Raw genomic sequence first — 21,583 nt, forward strand, 5'->3', positions numbered from 1 at the left:
CAAGGTGATCATCATCTTTGCTGAATTTGTCAAGTATTTTCTCAATGTAATGAGATTGTGACAAAGCATATCCTTCTGATGTTTTGGTAATTTTCATACCAAGTATTACATCAGCAATGCCCATGTCCTTCATGTCAAAATGCTTATTCAACATTTTCTTGGTAGTTTTAATCATGTCATTATTACTACCAATGATGAGCATATCATCTACATAAAGACATACAATGACATAACCTTTATCTGTGTTTTTAATATAAACACATTTGTCACACTCATTAATTTTAAATCCATTTGACATCATTGCCTTATCAAATTTCTCATGCCATTGCTTTGGCGCTTGTTTTAAACCATATAATGATTTAACCAATTTACACACTTTCTTTTCTTTCCCTGGAACAGAAAACCCTTCTAGTTGTTCCATGTAAATTTCTTCATTTAACTCACCATTTAAGAAAGCGGTTTTAACATCCATTTGATGAATTTCTAGATTATATAGAGATGCAATGGCAATTAGCATTCTAATGGATGTTATTCTAGTAACCGGTGAGTATGTGTCAAAATAGTCTAGACCTTCTTTTTGTCTAAATCCTTTGACCACAAGTCTTGCCTTGTATTTGTCAATTGATCCATCCGCTTTCATTTTCCTTTTGAAAATCCACTTGTACCAAAGAGGTTTACAACCTGGTGGCAAATCCACCAATTTCCAAGTGTGATTTTGCAAGATGGATTCAACTTCACTGTTGACAGCTTCTTTCCATAAAGGAGCTTCAGGACTGGACATAGCCTCTTTAAAAGTTAAAGGCTCATTTTTCTAACAAAAATGTTAGAAAATCTGGACCAAAAGATTTTGAGGTTCTAGCACGTTTACTACGCCTAGGTTCTTCTTCCTCATTTTGGTCTAACTCTTGCTCTTAATCATGTTCTTGATCATTACTAGTAATAGTATCAAAAGATCTCTTATTATTACTAGTCTCTTGTCCAGTTTTATTTGGAAATACATGTTCAAAGAATGATGCATTCCGAGACTCAATAATAGTATTTACATGCATTTCGGAATGTTCTGATTTATGAATAAAAAATAGATATGCACTACTATTCTTGGCATAACCAATGAAAATGCAATCAATTGTCTTAGGACCTATCTTAGTCTTTTTAGGACTAGGAATAGCCACTTTAGCCAAACACCCCCACACTTTTAAGTATTTGTAGGATAGTACTCTACCATGCCACATTTCATAAGGTGTTTGATTCACTTTCTTTCGGGGTACTTTATTTAAAATATAATTAACAGAAAGTATTGCTTCCCCCCACAAGTTCTGAGGTAATCCAGAACTGATTAACATGGCATTCATCATTTCTTTTAAAGTCCTATTTTTCCTTTCAGCAATTCCATTTTGCTGAGGTGAGTAAGTAGCAGTGGTTTGATGAATTATTCCATGTTCTTTACAAAACTCACCAAAAGGTGATTCATATTCACCACCTCTATCACTTCTAAGTTTCTTGATTTTCTTACCAAGTTGATTTTCAACTTCATTCTTATATTGAATGAAAGTTTCCAAAGCTTCATCATTGGTTCGAATTAAATAAACATAACTATATCTAGTATAGTCATCCATAAAAGTGATAAAATACTTTTTTTCCACCTCTAGTTTGAATTGATTTAAAATCACAAATGTCACTATGAATTAATTCAAGTGGTTCCGTACTTCTTTCAATTGAATGAAAAGGAGTTTTAGATAATTTTGCCTCAACGCAAACTTCACATTTATGATTTGAATCAATGTTAAATTTAGGTAAACATTCCATATTAATTAATCTACCCAAAGATCCATAATTAACATGTCCTAGTCTACCATGCCATAAATTTGAAGATTCAAGCAAGTAAGAAGAAGATGTAGTATTATTAATAACTGAGGGTACAACGGTCATTACATTTAACTTGAAAAGACCATCAGACATGTAACATTTTCCTATATACATCCTATTTTTGGTAAGTACAAACTTGTCACTTTCAAAAGCTAGCCTAAACCCATTCTTACTCAACAAAGATCCGGAAACTAAATTCTTGCAAATGTCCGGTACATGCAGCACATTGTTGAGAGTGAGTTCCTTTCCAGATGTCATCTTGAGTACAATCTTCCTTGTCCTTCAACTTTGGAAGTTGAGGAGTTGCCCATAAAGAGTTGTTCACCATTGTCCACTATAGAATAAGATGTGAACATCTTTTTGTCGGCACAAATATGGCGAGTAACACCAGTGTCCACCCACCATTCTTTTGGATTTCTGACAAGATTTGCCTCGGAAACAACTGCAGAAAGATTGATATCATCTATACTATTGGAAATATTGTCCACTTCAGTCATGTGGGCTTGAGCAGGCTTCTTGCTTGTTCTTCTTTTGCTTTTGCCTTTGCTACGGCAATCTTTGGCCCGATATCCCTCTTTGTCACAGATGTAACATTTGCCATTAAACTTGTACTTTTTATTATCCCCCCCTTTAGAGCCTTGTGATGAACTTTCTCCAGAAGACTTTCGTTTCTTGGTTTTTGAAGCATGTTCCACCACATTTGCCTTAGACTCCATAGGATGCTTACCAGCCCGCTTTTCAGAATTGCGGTTGTCCTCCTCAATTCTCAAACGCACAATTAATTCGTCCATAGAAATTTCTTTGCGCTTGTGTTTGAGGCAGTTCTTGAATTCTTTCCAGCCTTTTGGTAATTTTTCAATTAAGGATGCAACTTGAAAGGATTCACTGAGAGACATATCTTCTACGTGAATGTCATGCAGAATGAGTTGGAAATCTTGAGCTTGGCTTATTACAGTTTTTGAATCGACCATTACAAAATCCAAGAATCTGCCAACCACAAATTTCTTTGAGCCGGCATCTTTCGTTTTGTACTTTTTCTCTAACGATTCCCAAAGTTCCTTTGCTGTCTTGATTGGACTGTAGACGTTGTATAATGTGTTGTCAAGTCTGTTCAAAACGTAATTCCGACAAAGGAAATCGGCATGTTTCTAGGCATCAACCGCAGCAATCACTTGCCGGTCGGTTTCATCCTCTTTCAGGATATGAGCATCTTCACGGAGGAAACGAGGCAGGTTCAGAGTTGTAAGTTGCCATCTTTTAAAGTCAGTTCCTAAGAACTTCTCTGGCTTTTCTCCATGATTTATTGGCATTGTCACCACAGGAGAGGGGGTTGGCGTCATTGCAGCCACCACAGTAGTACTTGTTTGGGCATTAGTTTTAGTAGCCATCAATTCTAATATATAAAACAAAATTAGAATTAGAATTTACACTACACAGAAAATTAAACCAAATTCACATAATTAAATTCTATAAAAATAAAAGAAACAAGAATGTAACTTTTATTTTCCAATTAATTTGAAAATAAAATAAAATTTTATTTAAACAAATTAATTCCACACAGAAAATTAAATTCTGTAACATAAAAGAAATAAAACTATAATTTTTATTTTTCAATTAATTTGGAAATAAAATAAAATTTTATTTAACCAACATAATTTCACACAAGAAATTAAATTCTGTAAAATAAAAGAAATAAGAAAATAATTTTTATTTTTCAATTAATTTGGAAATAAAATAAAATTTTATTTAACCAAATTAATTCCACACAAGAAATTAACTTCTGTAAAATAAAAGAAATAAGAAAATAACTTTTATTTTTCAATTAATTTGGAAATAAAATAAAATTTTATTTAACCAAATTAATTCCACACAGAAAATTAATTTCAATAACACTTCAATAATTAAAATACTGAAAACAGAATTTTAATTAATGAAAACTCAGAAAATAATTTCTAAAACCCAAAATTAATTTCTGAAAAATTTCACAAAAATATATTCTGAATTGTTAATGACACCAGTATCGTACTACTAGTTGTTGTCAAAGAAAAGAGACAGCATATTACTACTATCTGTCAAATAGCATATAATCACTATTTATTTTTCGAACCAGAATATTATTTTGTAAATCCACTGAAAATAATTTTCTTCCGAAATTATTTACGAAGAATGAAAAAAAAAAGAGGAAACAAACGAAAAATTCTGTAAATAGAATAATTCGAATCTGTCTTAAGATTGTTGGAACAATCTTCTGTGTAAATAAAATAACTAGAAATAAACAAACAAAAATAAATAAATCTTACGGAATTTATTTCGTTGAACCGAATAAATAATTCAAGACCAAATCGAGTGTGTGAACTCTGTCCTTAAGACAGATTCGCCCCGCTACGGTATTTACGGTTGAGCGGCGTCTATCTCCCAGGATACAATGATCTTCACAAATTGTAGTAGTACTCCAAACAATTTGTTCGGCGAACCAAACCTATGTTCTAACTCTCTGAAATTATTTTTTCCTAAAAAATAAAGATTAATGCACTAATACACCAAAGATAACAAACTGGACAACAAATAATATTTCAGACTGATTTTTTTGGGATCCCCTAGACTGCTGGAATATGGCTCTATTTAAAGGCAAAAATTATCCACAGCCCGAACAGGTGCTATTTAGACAGAACCGATACAAAAGATTTTGAACTCAAAAAGAGGTTCTTACTGTAAGCACATTTGAATACCAATATTCAAACAATTTGTCCGCTAGTGGAAAATTTGAAATTTTGTCCGTTAGAGCAAATCTTTCAAACTGTTGCATCTTTATTATTGATGATACTGTCCGTCCCGGGTGGATGGGTCAGGCTGGCCCAGGTTCTTTAGGTTCCGGTTTCGGGTGGTGATTCCGTCAAATGGCCTGCATGCAAGTCCAAAGGGGAACGGGGCAGTCCCCCAGTGAACCCTCCGGCAAGAGAATTAGTAGAGGAAGCAGGAAAATGTAGAGAAAAAGATGGAGAGATAAAGAGCTTAACCTTTTTCTTGTGCTTCTCTTCTTGCTTATATCCTTTGGTAATCATTTTACTGTCCCTTGTGACGTGACCCTTTTCCACCGAAAGCCTGTGCCGTAGCTTACCTTGTTCAGGGTGAGGGGGGCTCTGTTCCGACGGGGAGGTGTTGTCGTAATAAATGTTGTGATGGGTTGCATTAATGGTGATGTGTTGTGGTAATAACTCTGCAGATCTTTGTCTGCTGATGTGGCCCGTATTTCACCTGCCACGTGCCCGAATACCAGTGGTCCCCCATGTCTAGATGGCCTCCAGCTGCCCTGGGTTTTGCCAACCGGGTTATGCTATTGGTCCTAGGCGATGGGTTCGGGGTGGTTTGCTGTGGGCCGTATGCCTCGTGGGCCTGTCCATGTCAGTAGTCCCCCATTTTCGAGTGCAACTTTAGTCCAACGAAGGGAATAGTAATAAGGAAGGGAAGTTCGAACCGAGTGGAGAGGTCTACGGGAAGCCGTGCCGATCGCCAGGGTGATTGAATCGGGAGAAGCTGACCGTGAAGGTGGCCGAGCGGGAGGGGTCGGCCGCGAGGCGTGCCGACCGCGAGGGTGGCCGAGCGGGAGGGGTCGGCCAGGAGGCGTGCCGACCGCGAGGGTGGCCGAGCGGGAGGAGAGGCATGCCGACCGCGAGGGTGGCCGAGCGGGAGGGGTCGACCGAGAGGCATGCCGACCGCGAGGGTGGCCGAGTGAGAGGGGTCGACCGTGAGGCGCGCCGACTGGGACGGCGCGGACTCAAAGAGAGAGGGGGTAGGGTGGGGCCATGTGATGATTTGAAATGGAAAGGACAGGGAAGGGGAGGGGACAGTGCATCGTGGCCATACACGTGGTAATATCGTGGGGGAAGTGAAGCGTTGGTGCAGAAATGAAACGATAGGTCATGAGGGGGGTTGTGAGAAGGCGGTTTTGGCGGCTGATTTGAAAGGTTTTGAAACGGGCGAAAATTAAATGTGGATCCATGGAATACGGGTAAACCGTGGGTGTTGGGTATAATGCGTTTCACCTACCTTTTGAGAAAAACTCGAAATATCAAAGTGTTAATTCCTTCACTGCGTACGACATACCTGTGTAGCATTCTCTCAACTTCCTTGCGCCTGCGTCAGAAGTGATTTGTAAGCAAACCCTAGAGATGGCACAAGAAGAAGTAGTCAATGTGAGAGTGGACCCGTTGGGGGATGGTGATGGGGAGGAGTTAGCAGCGCAATACAGGACGGAGGCACGGATAGTGGGGGCGGGGCTGGGTGAGACGGTGGGAGAATCGCAGGCGTCGGCCCTGATATTGGCCCCAAAGCCACTAAACCAGGTGGAGCCAGAGCAGTGGCACACTAAGGCGGACAAATCCACACTCACGGTGGCGGATTTGGAGGTGATTAGGGAGCGGTACCAGATTCCGGCGCAGGTAGAGTTACTGCTGCCAACGTCAGGGGAAAGGCCGTCTACTGCGAGGCCAGGGGAGTTTTCCCTGTACGAGGAGGCGCTAAAAGGGGGGCTGAGGTTGCCACTGCCTCAAGTGGTGGTTGACGTGTTGAATCGCCTGGAGGTAGCGCCGAGGCAATTGATGCCTAATGCCTAGAAGATTCTGCTGGCCTGTGCGAGTGCGTGGCCTAAGGCGAATGGGGGGGAGGCCATGACAGTAGACAAGTTCTTTTCGTGTTACAAGGCGTCGGGGCAGCAAGAAACTTGGGTCACCCTACAGGCGGTGATGGGGAGGGGATTGGTGGCGGGGCTGCCTACGTCGATCAAGGGGTGGTGGCCACGGTGGTTCTACGTGACTGTTAATGGGGGGATGGGGGTGCGCACCATCTGGAAGGTGCCAACCAGGTCGATGGAGTCGAGACTGGGGGCGATGGCGGAAGAGAGGGTGAAGAGGGTGAAGGAGTGGAGAGAGAGAGAGAAGGCCAGATGGGACGAGCTTGTCCAACCGTCTGCACTGTTTGAGGCGGGGCTGGGGCTGCAGCCGAAGGCGGAGACCTCAGCCGGGCGGAATTGGAGGCGAGGAGAAAAGCTCAGGAGATAGAGGATCGGGCCATTCTGGCCAAGGCCGCGAAGTTCACGGAGGCGCAGAGGGACTGTTCGCCTCAACCGATCGCGCGGGAGAGGATCCGACCGCGCCCAAGGCCGTTGGGTGAAAAAGACTTAAGCAGTTTTGAGCCGCGGCCACCGCCTGTAGACCCTGTAAAGGAAAAGGCTAGAAAGGGGGTGGAGGCTCTAAAAAAGAAGAAGAAGAAGAGGAGTGCCCCAGAGGAAGCCGCAGATGCGTCTGGGGCCAAGAAGGCTAAGGTGGCCCCAACTGAGGTGGAGGTCCCTGTGGCCAAGGACGCCCCAGAGGTAGTGGAGATCATCCCAACGGTGGAGGTTGTAGAGATTGCTCCATCAGTGCAAGTAGAGGCTGGGTCGACTGAGGCAGTGCCGAGCGGAAGGGAACAGGTCCAGAAGAGGCCTGACCCTTAGGAAGGAGGGGTTCGTCTGGCTACGGTGATCTATCATGCGCGCGCGGTAGCTGGAAGGTTGGAGGGAGAAGAAGGCCCAGCCAGGGCGGGGGCAGACCGCCTGGTGAAGATTGTGGAGGAGACGGCTCTGCGCGCGGCATCAGGGTATAACGAGGCCGACCTGCTGAGGGGGTTATGCTCCGCCCAAATGGAGGTAACTACCTTGGCAGGGGCCCTCCTTAGGAAGGCGGGGGCTGCCAAGTTGAAGGCTGAGGAGGCTAGGGCCCAGTTGGCCAAATTGAGGAAGGACAGTGCCGACTGGAAGACTGCCCATGCCGATCTGCCAGCAGTCAAGTTGGAGCTGGAGGACACACGCCGTAAGGTCGTGTCGCTCGAGTTCCAACTGGCTGGTGAACAAAAAAAGTTGGAAGAGTCTGAAAGGGCCTGCGCCGTGGCAGTCGAGCGGCATGAAGAGGCCATGACCAGCAATGAAGAGCTGGTCAGGCAAAAGGATGAAGCGGATTCTAGAATTGGAGATTTGTTGAAGGAGTTGGGGGAGGAGCGCGCCAGAGCAGAGGAGGAGAAGGGGAAGCTTCTGAGGGAGTGGGAGATAGAGAAGGCGAAGGCGGTGGCAGAGCTGGAGAGTCTGAAGAAGGGGGTGGAGGAGGAGAGGGCGACGGCGGCGGCTGAAAGGGGGGCCCTGCAAAGAGAGCTGGACAAGGAGAGGGCGAAGGCGGAGGCGGCGTCTGAAAAGGCGGCCTACCCTGATCTGTGCGTCGCAGCAGTGGAGCAATATAAGAGGTCCCCCGAATTTCAGATGGTGGTGGACGCCGCTGTCGCCAGGAGTCTGGCTGGTCAAGAGTCGGGGGGGTGGGCCCATCAAGGAAGACTGTTGGAGGTAGGACAGAGGCAGAGGTGATTGAAAGCTTCCAGCAGTCAGATTTCTATAAGCACGAAATGGCCGAGTTCTGGGACAGCGGTTGGAAAATGTTCAAGCGCAGAGCTGAAGAGCTGTTCCCACACTTGGACCTTAGTAGTGTGACGATAGGGGAAGATGATGTGGCCCAGACCCCCCTGGACGAAGGCATTGAAGAAGAGGATCTGGCATCTAGCGAGGAGGAATAGCCAAGGAGAAGGAAAGCTGTGCGTGCTCTATGTTTTTTTTTTTTTTTTTTTTTTTTTGAACTTGTGAACACATTGTAAAGGAGTGAGTGAATGAATGAATGTATGAAGAATTTACTTGTAATGAATTTGTGTACAAAGATTATGTGGCTTATGTTGCCAGTTGAATTTTATTTATTTTGCTTATGTTGCCAGAATGAATGAAGTGTTGTGATAAAAACTGGTCGTAAAGATTGGGTCAATAAAAATATCGTGTAAAATGAAAGTTAAAAATTTCTCCCTGCGGAGTGCGATTGGAGTTGTATGAAAATTGAAAGGATAATTCAAAAATTGGAGTAAGAGGCAGGTTGCAAATTGTAACTAAATAGTTGGCAAATAATCTAATTAGTGAATAAAATACGTGAGAGTATGTGAGGAATTTAACTAGGTAAAAACGTGGTCCTGGAACCGTGAAGAAGCTGCAGAATGTGACTAAGTGTTGAAAATGTGGTTCTGCTTGGCTTTGAAGTGCTCAGCTGGCCGAGGCTTTTGAAGTGCTCGGTCTGGCCGAGGCTTTTGAAGTGCTCGGTCTGGCCGAGGCTTTGAAGTGCTCAGTCTGGCCGAGGCTGTTGAAGTGCTCGGTCTGGCCGAGGCTTTTGAAGTGCTCGGTCTGGCCGAGGCTTTGAAGTGCTCAGTCTGGCCGAGGCTGTTGAAGTGCTCGGTCTGGCCGAGGCTTTTGCAGTGCTCGGTCTGGCCGAGGCTTTGAAGTGCTCAGTCTGGCTGAGGCTTTTGAAGTGTTCGGTCTGGCCGAGGCTTTTGAAGTGCTCGGTCTGGCCGAGGCTGTTGAAGTGCTCGGTCTGGCCGAGGCTGTTGAAGTGCTCGGTCTGGCCGAGGCTTTTGCAGTGCTCGATCTGGCCGAGGCTTTGAAGTGCTTAGTCTGGCTGAGGCTTTTGAGGTGCTCGGTCTGGCCGAGGCTCTTGAAGTGCTCGGTCTGGCCGAGGCTTTTGAATGCTGCAAGTGAAAAAGTTATGGGAGCAACATAGAGACAGTTGAATTATGAAAGTCTAAGTCACCAGTCGGGGTTTGCATTATGTATAAAAGGGGAATACAACAATATTGACAATACAGAAGTACGAATTTATTGATAGTAATGCTTCAAATGTTCCGCATTCCAGGGATGAGGCAGGTCTCGGCCTTCTATGTCTTGAAGTCGGTAAGTGCCTGGTCGTGGTCGGGCTTTCACAACGTAGGGCCCCTCCCATTTGGCTGCTAGTTTGCCCTCGGTTGGATTCTTTGTGGCAGGAATCACTTCTCGTAAGACAAGGTCCCCTACGGAGAACTCTCGTGGTCGGACTCGGCGGTTGTAGTGTGTTCTCATTTTCTGCTGGTACGAAGCCAATCTGACAGCAGCGGTCTCTCTGAGCTCTTCGACGAGGTCCAAGTCTGTTCGATGGAGTTCTTCGGCTGTGGCCAGATCCGGATGTAAGATCCTGGGAGTGGGCAAACCGACTTCTACCGGGATAACCACCTCAGCGCCATATGTTAAGCGAAAAGGGGTTTCACCAGTGGGAGTGCGAGCAGTGGTTCGGTAAGCCCAAAGTACATTTGGTAGTTCCTCAGCCCAAAGGCCTTTAGCAGCTTCAAGCTTGGTTTTGATGATTTTCAGAAGGGAACGGTTGGTGACCTCAACTTGGCCGTTTGCTTGGGGGTGACCGGGGGAGGAGAAGCACGGTTGGATCTGGAGATCTGCACAAAATTTTCTGTACTTCGCGTTATTGAATTGTTTGCCATTGTCAGAGATGATGGCTTGAGGGATGCCAAATCGGCAAATGATCGATTGCTAGATAAACCTGGTGGTGTTCCGCTCGGTGATTGTGGCAAGGGGTTCAGCCTCGACCCACTTGGTGAAGTAATCAATGGCAACAATCGCGAACTTGGTCTGACCTCGACCGGTGGGAAGTGGACCAACCAGGTCGATCCCCCACTTGGCAAACGGATAAGGGTTGCAGAGTGTGATTAACTCTGTAGGAGGAGCATGAGGGATGTTGGCGAAGCGTTGACATTTATCGCATTTGAGCACGAAGTCGGTCGCATCCTGATTAAGGGTTGGCCAAAAGTACCCAGTACGGAGTATCTTCTGGGCAAGGGACCTGCCACCTGAGTGATTACCACAAATTCCCTCGTGGATCTTCTACATTACATAAGTTGCTTGCGCTGGATTGAGGCACCGTAGATATGGCCGGGAGAAACCGCGCTTGTACAATATACCGTCGACAATGACGTAATTGGATGCTCGGGATCGGACTTTGGCAGCCTGCTGCTGGTCATCTGGGAGTGCTCCTGTGGTCAGGAATAGGAGAATGTCGGATGCCCAAGGGATGGGTTCGCTCTGGATGTATTGTACAGCTTGCAGATCGGGTGAAATGGCTGGGTGGTGTAGATATTCGACGCGGACATCATGGCTGAGAGTAGGATGGTCAGCAGAGGCCAACTGAGCCATCTCATCTGCTTTGGAGTTTTCTGCCCGAGGAATTTGCCTGATGTGGAAGGTATTGAAGAGGCGAGTAAGGGGGAGTGCCAGGTCCCTGTAAGCTCGCATCGTGTCTTCCTTGGCATCAAAGTCTCCCGTCATCTGGCCGACGACGAGTTGGGAGTCGCTGAATACTCGGAGGTGGCTGACCCCTATGTCCCTGGCAAGGTGGAGTCCTGCTATTAATGCCTCGTACTCGGCTTCATTGTTGCTTGCTTCAAACAAGAAATGGAGGGCACATTTGAAGTAGCCACCCTTAGGGGAGGTGAGGATGAGGCCGGCACCACTTCCTTCTCTTCGGGACGAACCGTCGACATTAAGGGTCCAAGAATGAGGATCTTCTGGCTCTGTTGGAGCTGGTAGGGGCAGAGGTGTAGTGGTTGGGGTTGGCCTGGTGAACTCCATGATGAAGTCAGCTACAGTTTGCCCCTTGATTGCTGTCCGAGGGCGGTAAGAGATGTCAAACTGGCTGAGTTCTACGGACCACTGCATCAGTCTACCTGAGAGTTCTGGTTGCTGCATGACTTTCTTCAGGGGCTGGTCGGTGAGGACCACTATGGAGTGGGCTTGGAAGTATGGGCGGAGTCGTCTAGAGGCAATGACCAAGGCCAGGGACAGTTTTTCCAGCAAGGGGTAGTTCTGCTCCGCGCCCCTGAGAGCTCGGCTAATGTAATAAACCGGTCGTTGGATTGAGCCATCTTCTCGGAGGAGAGCTGCACTGACTGCGGTTCCTGATACTGCTAGGTAGAGAAAGAGGGGTTCGCCTGTGATTGCTTGGGAGAGAATGGGGGGTTGGCCATGCATTGCTTTAACTGTTGGAAGGCCTCCTCGGATTCAGCTGTCCATTCAAAAGTCTGCCGAAGAACTTTGAAGAAGGGCAAGCACTTATCTGTCGCACGGGAGATGAAGCGGTTGAGGGCCGCCACTCGGCCGGTGAGTCTCTGAACCTCTTTGACCGTCCTTGGCGACTGCATCTCAACCAAAGCCTTGATCTTCTCAGGGTTAGCTTCGATGCCGCGCTGACTGACCATAAAGCCCAAAAATTTGCCAGACCCTACGCCGAAGGCGCACTTTTCTGGGTTAAGCTTCATCTGGTACTTGCGCAAGGTGGCGAAGGTCTCACGTAAATCAGTAAGGTGATCGGAGGAGTATTTGCTTTTGACTAGCATGTCGTCGACGTAGACTTCCATATTCCGACCTATTTGGTGATGGAAGACGGCGTTAACCAGCCGCTGATAAGTGGCCCCAGCATTCTTCAATCCGAACGGCATTACACAGTAGTGGTAGGTACCTCGGTCGGTAATAAAGGATGTGTGCTCCTGGTCAGATGTGTGCATCAGGATTTGGTTATACCCTGAGAAGGTATCCATGAAGCTGAGCATTTGATGACCGGCCGTGGCGTCGACCAGCAGATCTATGCGGGGAAGGGGGTAGTTGTCTTTGGGACAAGCTCGGTTCAGGTCAGAGTAGTCGACACAAAGCCGCCATTTGCCGTTGTGTTTGCGGACGAGGACCACATTGGACAACCACCTAGGATAGTCCACATTTTTGATGAAGTGGGCCTCGAGGAGTTTGTCAACTTCGGTGGCTATAAGGGTGTTGCGCTCCGGATGGAAAATGCGTTGCTTCTGGCGATGGGGTCGAAAGTGGGGTTCGATGCTGAGGCGATGGGTTATGAAGGAGGGGTCGATGCCTGGCATGTCAGAATGGGTCCAGGCGAATACATCTCTGTGCTCGGTCAGGAGAGCAGTAAGGTCGGCCTTGGCTTGGGCAGGTAATTGGCTGCCAATCTTGGCGGTTCTGATTGGGTCGGTGGGATCAATGTTAACTTCAACAAGTTCCTCTACAGGTTCACCTCTGACCAGCTCGTCCTCGTCTCGGACGTCAAGCCCTTCGATGATCATGGCCTCTTTTAGCTTGACTTCCTTGAGTGAGGCGATATAACACTCCCTGGCCACGGTCTGCTCTCCTTTGACAGTTCCGACACCGAGATCGGTAGGAAATTTGATGGCAAGATGATATGTAGATGTGATGGCTTGGAAGGCGTTGAGGGCTGTGCGGCCGAGGATGATGTTGTAAGCAGAGGGGCAGTCGACCACAAGGAAGGTGAGCAACTTAGTGGTCTACCGCGGGTGCTCGCCAATGGTGATAGGTAGGTCGATGGAGCCGATGGAGGTAACGCGGTCGCCGGTAAAGCCGACCAGAGGGGTTTGGAGAGGAGACAAGCTCTCTTCCCTAATCTTGAGCTAGCGGAAGCAATTGAGGAAGATAATGTCTGAAGAGCTGCCGTTGTCTACGAGGACTCGTCTGACTTTGTAGTTGGAGAGGATGGCGGAAATGACAAGGGGGTCATCATGTGGGTAACGGACTCCTGCACAGTCGGTGTCGGTGAAGGTGATGGGTTCGATCCATTGTTTTGACTGTTTGGGAGGTCGGTCCACCGTCGCCACTGCTTTGTCTAAGCCCTGCCTGATTTTTCTGAGTTCTGCCTTCTGAGCCGAGCGGGATGGTCCCCCGCAAGCAAGGCCGCCTGAAATAACTCGGATTTCTCCGACTGGTGGAGGGGGATTACCAGGAGGCCGAGGCTGTGGTGGTGGGCGATCGTGGCCTTGGTTAGGTGGGCCTTGATTGCGGGGTGGTGTTGGTCGGTGATTGTTCCTGGTGAGGTCGGTTCTTTGTCTTTGTGGAGGGCGGTTATCTGTGAATCGGCAGAGGCGGCCCTGGCGTATGAAGGTCTCAATCTGATCTTTGAGGTTAATACACTCGTCGGTGGTATGACCATGGTCTTGGTGGAAGCGGCAGTATTTGGACTGATCTTTTCGAGTGGAAGGGTTTCGTGAAGGTAGGGGCCACTTGAGGGGGTAGTCCCGTTGGATCTGATTGAGGACGTGCTCCAGAGGGGAGTTGAGAGGTGTGTATCGCTCAAACCGACCGGGCGGTCTGGTCGGAGTCGTCCGGTCGGCACGGGGGGGTCAGTCATTATAGTGGGGTGTTTGGCTATTATACTGGGCGGCTCTTGGTTTGGAGTCTTTCCTCTTGTCTCTAGGGGTCGGATTTTTAGGGGTGGGCTCTTGTCGAGCGGCCAGGGAATCTTCAGCGTTCATATACTTCTGGGCTTTGGATAGTAGGGCTGCCATGGTGGTTGGAGGGTTTTTGGAGAGGGAGAAAAGGAAATCCGACGACCGCAGGCCGGCCATGAAGGCGGTGAGGATGACCTTGTCGTCATTCTCCACTACTTGAAGGGCCTCGGTGTTGAAGCGGGTGACGAAGCTGTGGAGCGACTCCCCCTCGGTCTGACGAATGTTGAGGAGTTGGGTGGCTGGGCGTCTCTGACACTGGGCCCCGATGAAGTGGCTCAGGAAAGAGTCACTGAGGTGTTGGAAGGTGGAGACGGAGTCCGCCGGTAACTGGCTAAACCACAATCGAGCTGATCCCTTTAGTGTCACTGGAAAGGCTCGACACATGATCTCGTCAGGGAAAGCATGGAGGATCATGAGGGTGCGGTAGGTTTCCAGATGGTCGACGGGGTCTGTTGTGCCATCGAATGAGTCAATGGTAGGCATTTTGAACTTGGCGGGCAACGGTTTGTCGCGGATGGAGGCAACAAAAGGCGAGTGGGCGGTGGTTGAGGGCTTGTGTTGGATGTTCTGGATGACCCCTTGTAGTTGGAGTTTCATAGCTCGGAGTTCTGCGTCCCAGAGGGGAATGTTGTCTCCATGGTCGGTCAATGGGGGCTGGACACCGCTGGTTTCCCCCTCAGGGGGTAGTGGCACGACTGGCGGGCGTGGAGACGGAGGTGGTAGGCTCATATGTGGAGGAGGAGGGGGTTGTAAACCTTCTGGGTTGGGGGAAAGGGATGGTGGAGCAGTGTGGTTCGAGGTTCTTTCTTGGTTGGGTGGAATGTCTGGGGGTGGAGCAGGGAGGTTTCTTTGGAGCAAAGCATTGATCAGGGCCTGGTTTTGCTCGGCCATGCGGTTAATGCTGTTGGTAAGCTCGATGATGTATTGTGGTGGGTTGTTTGGATGGGAAGGGTTTGTTTGATGATCGGTGGCATTATGGTGGGAGGCCACGGACCTAGTCGTGACCATACACCTGGACGGGTGAGAGGAAAAAGATGATAGTGAGAAAGGAGGGCTCCGGCGATAGCGAACACAACTAGCGCGCGAATAAACCACAAGGTTCCCACAGACGGCGCCAACTGATGATACTATCCGTCCCGGGTGGATGGGTCAGGCTGGCCCAGGTTCTTCAGGTTCCGGTTTCGGGTGGTGATTCCGTCAAATGACCTGCATGCAAGTCCAAAGGGGAACGGGGCAGTCCCCCAGTGAACCCTCCGGCGAGAGAATTAGTAGAGGAAGCAGGAAAATGTAGAGAAAAAGATGGAGAGATAAAGAGCTTAACCTTTTTCTTGTGCTTCTCTTCTTGCTTATATCCTTTGGTAATCATTTTACTGTCCCTTGTGACGTGCCCCCTTTCCGCCGAAAGCCTGTGCCGTAGCTTACCTTGTTCAGGGTGAGGGGGGCTCTGTTCCGACGGGGAGGTGTTGTCGTAATAAATGCTGTGATGGGTTGCATTAATGGTGATGTGTTGTGGTAATAACTCTGCAGATCTTTGTCTGCTGATGTGGCCCGTGTTTCACCTGCCATGTGCCCGAATACCATTGGCCCCCCGTGTCTAAATGGCCTCCAGCTGCCCTGGGTTTTGCCAACCGGGTTATGCTATGGGTCCTAGGCGATGGGTTCGGGGTGGTTTGCTGTGGGCCGTATGCCTCGTGGGCCTGTCCATGTCAATTATATAAACTATTTTGAATATATATATATATATATATATATTAAATCATTTGAATATATATATATATATATATATATTAAACAAATTGAATAGTTTAATAAATAAATGAAAAGGTACAAACTTTAGGAAACCACTTAGGAACCTAAAATTTGAATTTAGAATTAAATTAAATTCCCACAATTACAAATTTTAGGAAACCACTCAGGAACCCAAAATTTGAATTTTAGAATTAAATTAAATTCTCACAATAATTTTTATTGAAAAAATTCAAAAGAATTTTATCTAAAAAATTAATGTTAGACCCGAAAACGACGTCAACTTTACATTTACTCATAAATGGTTTTGACATTCCGTCTTCACCGTGTGACTTGCCACGCGACAAGGAACACGTCACCTCTTCAGACCCACCCCAAAAGACGTTTGGAGCCCACTCAAATTTGCGTATATTAAACTATTTTTCCAACATACCCGTCATCCATGTAGTCTGTTCCATCAGGAAACAGCTGCCACAGAAGGCTTCCACCTCCACTCCCTCCTTTCTTAGCAGAATCCAATAATATTTTGTACACTGTACTGACAAGGGTGTTCCGGAATGACGAATTGTAGCCAGGGTCATTTGCAGATACACCAAACTCGGCAAACAGCACTGGCATTCTGAGGAAATTCTCAGCATCTTCAATGTGGGCTTGCATCCATGACTCGACAAATGGGATATGAGCATTCGAAATCGATTCTGAAATCCTTCATGACACATTTCATATTCTAATCAGAAGCAGCCTCTCCCATGTTAGAGGGGGGGGGGGGGGGGGGTGTGGGGGGCCCCGCAGGAGAACATGCTTGTTTGCATATTCTAGTCCTTTGGCTCAATTTTTTAGCTGGCTTATTTTTGTTTCATTAAAGACATAAATAAGCCTAAAAAATACACAACTTATAAGTTGCAGCCAAAATAAAGTGATCCATATTCTTCCAAATTAAAATTTTGTAATGTTACATTTCGAAACGAGGAAATCATCACCAAGAACTTGATGGTTCCTGATAAAGTCAGTTCCAACTTCTTGAGCAAATGTATTTGGGTTGAATTGAACCATGTTAGGTGTTGAGGGACCATAAAATCCTTCCAACCCAATCCCAACTAAGTGGTTTGGATCAATGCTCTTCACATACACTGCCATTTCTTCTATCCATTCCTGCAAAACAGTGACGTCTAATATATTAATTTCCTAAACATTATAGTTCAATTACCGAGTATAAGCATAAGACATATTTCCATTTCATGTTAAAGTGTGATTTTCTTGCATACAAGTTTAACCAATCTTTGTGATTCTGTTACTTGCAGATACCTGAAACTTTTATGCAAAATCCTAACTGGTGAAGGAAACAAACCTGCAGTTTATTCCCAGAAGGATCTGAGACACACCGCGATTCATTCATTAGTTCCCAGGCGAAAATTGTCGAATCATCCTTGTAAGTAATGTTGCGGATTGTATTCACTCTATTCAGCACTATCTAGAAGTCAAACTATTGGGAGGGAGAGAGGGAGCAAAATTAGACTTCACACTGAAAACACAAAGGTGACCTCACTATTGCAAAGTTGTTCACTGAACATGTCTACGACAAGCTTAAATTTCAAGGCAATTTATTTGACATTAAAAACTGAAGGATGGTTATAAAAGCAGCGACTGTGCTATGAACACACAAAATTCAAAGAACCTTTGTTTTAGATATGTATCTCATTCTATGAAATCTTGATGTGCAAACTTAGATTTATTCTAAAAGTAGTAATTAAGGAACATGCCTTGACATGGGCCTTGTAGTAGGTTTTGAGAGTTGGATGAGTGAAGAAGTCATCATCTGAAGTCAAATTCAAGCCAGCAGCTTTACCCCATTTCACGTATTGTGCTTTGCCACCATATGCATCCCAGTTGTTGGTTAATGATAATATGAGTCTGATCTTGTACTTCCGTGCTTCACTGACTACAAAATCCAAGGCCTGTAATTCATTGAGAAAAAATAAAAGAAAAGAAATGAAGAAGGAATTTATATACTCACTCCATAGTAAATGCTTACTTAATTGCCTACATTTACAGTCATTGAGAAAAAGAATGACCTTAAAAACATTTTCATCATAGACAGAGGGTGAAATTTGAAGAGCTCGCCATTGGCCATCGTTGAAAGCCCAAGTACGACAAACTGTTAGACCCACAGAAGATGCTTGCTGAAACACCTCACTCACTTGATCTGCACCAAATACCATCAACCAGTATGTGTTGAATCCATTCACATAGAATTGTTTCTCATTTACGACAAACTGGTTCCCCTTCTTCTCTACCATACCCCACGAATCATCATCATTATCTTCCGTTTTGCCAAATCCACATATCCTACACACATCAATAAACAAATACATATCAATGTTAAAGAAGTATGTGTCAAATTTGTAATCATTGAACAAAAGTTAAAAAACATCTCTCCTTCAACTTCTCAATAATCAGCTTTTCCAGCTGATTTAAACTATTTTGTCTCGTATGTTGTAACTATACCAAGTATTCTGGCACAAATTATCAAAAAGGAAATGGTATGCTCACAAAATTCGTATCTAGAAAAATACCGAGAATATTTAATGTATGGTCCACATATCTTTACCGCTTTAAAAAATATAGATATAAGCTGCTCCATAAACTACATCAATCAGAATATGTACATATATGAATACCAAGAAAGTACAACAATTCTAATGGAACTGAAGTTTCTGAAGAGTACTACCCATGGTCTGAAGTCTCCACCATGAATTCCAGATTTTGATCTCCGTAGACCCCAGAAACAGTGTAGCTCAAATTTTGGGTGAAAAGCACAGCAACTGCGACCAAAAAAGCTTTTTTAAATCTGAAGTTTTGGTCATGGGTGTCCATAGTTTTTGAGTGATCATCAACAGCCACAATTCAATTTTTCTTTATTTTCTTGAACAGAACATACATATATGGAGATCTAAGTTCTTTTCCGGCTATGTTGGGAACAGTATTGTTGTGTTCCACAAGAGAAGTGTTAGTGAGGGGATCATGACTATACCTTGGAAGCAAAGACAATTTTCTTTCTTTGTCCTGCAATTTGTGCTGTCTCAAATTAAGGATACACAGATGATGAATTAGGTGGAATGAAGTTCTCTCTCTCTCTCTCTCTCTCCCCATAAAAATCCAGAGCGTGGCTCAACTTAATTGCTCACCTATGACCCCACCAAAAGGACTCATTTTTTAATAAAAACAGCTCTCAAAATAAAATTGTGAACAAACAAAATAGGTAGAATGACCTCTCGTACTTGCATTTCATACATGTGAAAACAAAACTTCTCTTATCCATCCTCATTATATCTTGCTCTCTATTTCATTCAAAACAAAAAGAGACAGACACAAAAGCAACGTCTTTCATAAAAACAATTAAACTCAGAAAAAAAAGGAAAAAAGAAAAACAATAATGCTTGAGACGACTAAAAGTGGTGCTCTAAAAATGCCACTAGTGATGTGGCAATGAACGGGACCCACTGCTTGTGTCTTGTTTTTTTTTTTTTTTCTTTTTTTTAAGTGCTTGCCAACTCATTAGTGGTGTTTTAGAGCATCACTTTTAGTGGGATGTATCATTACCGAAAGAAAAAAAAAGAAAAGAAAAGAAAAGAAAAGGAAAATCTCTGTCACCATATATATATATAGACAAATGCCCCATACGGGCCTTATCATTATGTCAGGTTTTTTGGTGAGAACCCTCTCTTATTGGGCCTTTTTGTGTAAAAGATATGAAATAAACTAATACTGTAACCCCTTAGAATTGAAAAATAAGATGAAAAGACAGGAATAACTTTGCATAAATATGGGCAATAGTAAGTAATTAAGTTGTTTGTCTCTCTTACTTTGTTTCTTCGTTTGAAAACTATTGAAGTTCAAAAACCCTTCTTCGAAAACTCTCAATTGAACAAAAATTGAAACATAATGAGAGATTTTCAAGTACCATTGTCGAATGTTTTGAATTTATTGAACGATTTCATCATCTTCTACCGGTCATTTCTTTTGAATCAACCATCACAAGTCAAAGAAGCTCTCTCTCTCTCTCTTTGTGCCAACTCCACTGCTGATGGTTGTTTATCACCTCCACCATCTCCATCATTGGTTGGCGTCACTCATCCTCGCTGTCGGCCGACGACCACCATTTTTATTGTCAACTATCACCATATCAGATTTGATGCCTATGAACTCATGTTCGAGGTCAGTGACTTCATATATGAGATAAATGACCTCAGATATGTCAAAAAAATGCTAAATTGAGAGATTGCAATGAAAAATTGAGAGTTTCTTGTTTGTTTGTTCATAGATCTAAAGTAAAATTCAACTCTAATTCCTTTTATCTAGTATGTACTCTGTTTTTCGTAACAATAAAATTTTACTTTGGTGAACGAAAATAAAGTTTGATTGTCGATTTGCTTAACGATAGTAAAATTTTACTTAGAATCATAGTAAAATTTACACTACTTCAGAGTAAAATTTTACCCTGAATGACACTACAATTTGCCTTACTCTGGTAATGACAATAAAATTTTACTGTCTATGTCAATTTTGATGGTATTTTGTTTTATTTTTTTTAAGAATTTCATAGTTAACCTAAATCTTGTTTGATAGATTTTGATGATAGGATTTTAAAAATATTAATTTTATTAAAAACCAACATCTAAATCAAAAGTTATATAATTTTAAAGTTTAAAAATAAAAAGCGCACATATGTTGGTACATGTTGGATATGTTTTCCAATAGAACTCATACTAAACCTATATTGTGTCCAACAATAACATTTTGTTGGAAAATGGTTTTGAAAATTTTTTATTTTTTGCTAATTTTGAGCATTAATTAAGGTGAGTCCCGAGCGTTATTTTTAACGTTTTTCATTAGATTCATATTTAATCCTGCATAGTGAATAAAATCGTGTATTTTGTTACTCAAAATCATTTCCAGATGAATGAGAATTCAACATGTGTTTTTGGGTTCGTGAAAATGGCTTTAAATGGGTTTCTTACACATTTGTGAAATGTGCTTGTCCCATATTGGAAAGGCTTATGGATATGTGCGGGTTTATATACTCTAGCTTGAGATGCTTGAGATGGGCCCCAAGGAGTACACAAGTTTGTGGAAAGGTGAGGTTATGGGTAAAGTAGGCTAGACCCAATGGACCCAAAACAAAAACTACACGCGCCGCCGTCTGTCCATCCGGTCAGGCAGACAGGCTAGCGGGTTGGGCTGGGCTGGGCCTGGGCTTGGGTGCGTGGTGTGAGGTTGGGTTGGGCTTATTTGGCTCAATATCTATCTTTTTGGGCCAAAAATATTTGTAATTTATTTATTTACTAGTGTATGCCCGTGCCACGGTGTAAATAATGTTAAGATTAGAATATAATTGTAATCCCAACACTATTTAAATTTATTTTTTAATTTGATAAAATCACAAATTTATTATAAAATTTTGGAGTTCTCACAAAACTCTTCATGAAAACTTGCTTTTGCTTATATAATATATAACTAGATAGATAAATGTGCTTAGCATACATACAATTTCCACGGGCATACATATAATATTGTTTTTGCTTATATAATTATACGAAAATTGTATGTATGCCCATAATGTCCTAGTGTATTACGGGCATACATACATTCTATGGAAATATGTATAAAATATATTGAATAAAAAGGAGAAAATAAAAAAATAAACAAATAAACAAATAGAGAGAAAAATAAAAATGGGAGAAAATAAAAAGAAAATAGAGAGAAAGGTGACATCATGGGATCATGGAAATAT

General features: G+C 44.1%; 1 protein-coding gene across 1 annotated transcript; it reads right to left on the minus strand.

Annotated features, from left to right (window-relative positions):
• Positions 1-16,709: 16,709 nt before the first annotated feature.
• LOC145822303 (mannan endo-1,4-beta-mannosidase 6-like) lies at positions 16,710-19,062 on the minus strand. Its single transcript, XM_082918969.1, has 5 exons — positions 18,521-19,062; positions 17,865-18,138; positions 17,553-17,747; positions 17,141-17,263; positions 16,710-16,944 (listed from the first exon to the last, which is right to left on the minus strand). Exons 1-5 carry the CDS (start codon positions 18,664-18,666, stop codon positions 16,729-16,731), a joined length of 954 nt encoding a protein of 317 aa, XP_082775095.1. The 5' UTR covers positions 18,667-19,062; the 3' UTR covers positions 16,710-16,728.
• Positions 19,063-21,583: the final 2,521 nt, after the last annotated feature.

The sequence above is a fragment of the Camellia sinensis genome, chromosome 3, assembly GCF_055761805.1.
Source record: "Camellia sinensis isolate YWXY chromosome 3, ASM5576180v1, whole genome shotgun sequence".
NCBI classification, from domain to species: domain Eukaryota; kingdom Viridiplantae; phylum Streptophyta; class Magnoliopsida; order Ericales; family Theaceae; genus Camellia; species Camellia sinensis.

What these genes read in the sequence shown, in the direction of transcription:
- LOC145822303 (XM_082918969.1), bottom strand. Translation starts at nt 18,666, where the DNA reads ATGGACACCCATGACCAAAACTTCAGATTTAAAAAAGCTTTTTTGGTC. An exon ending in ATGATGAAAATGTTTTTAAG is followed by an intron (nt 17,748 to 17,864) that starts GTCATTCTTTTT and finishes AATGAATTACAG; the next exon opens with GCCTTGGATTTTGTAGTCAG. An exon ending in CTTCTGGGAATAAACTGCAG is followed by an intron (nt 16,945 to 17,140) that starts GTTTGTTTCCTT and finishes ACTGTTTTGCAG; the next exon opens with GAATGGATAGAAGAAATGGC.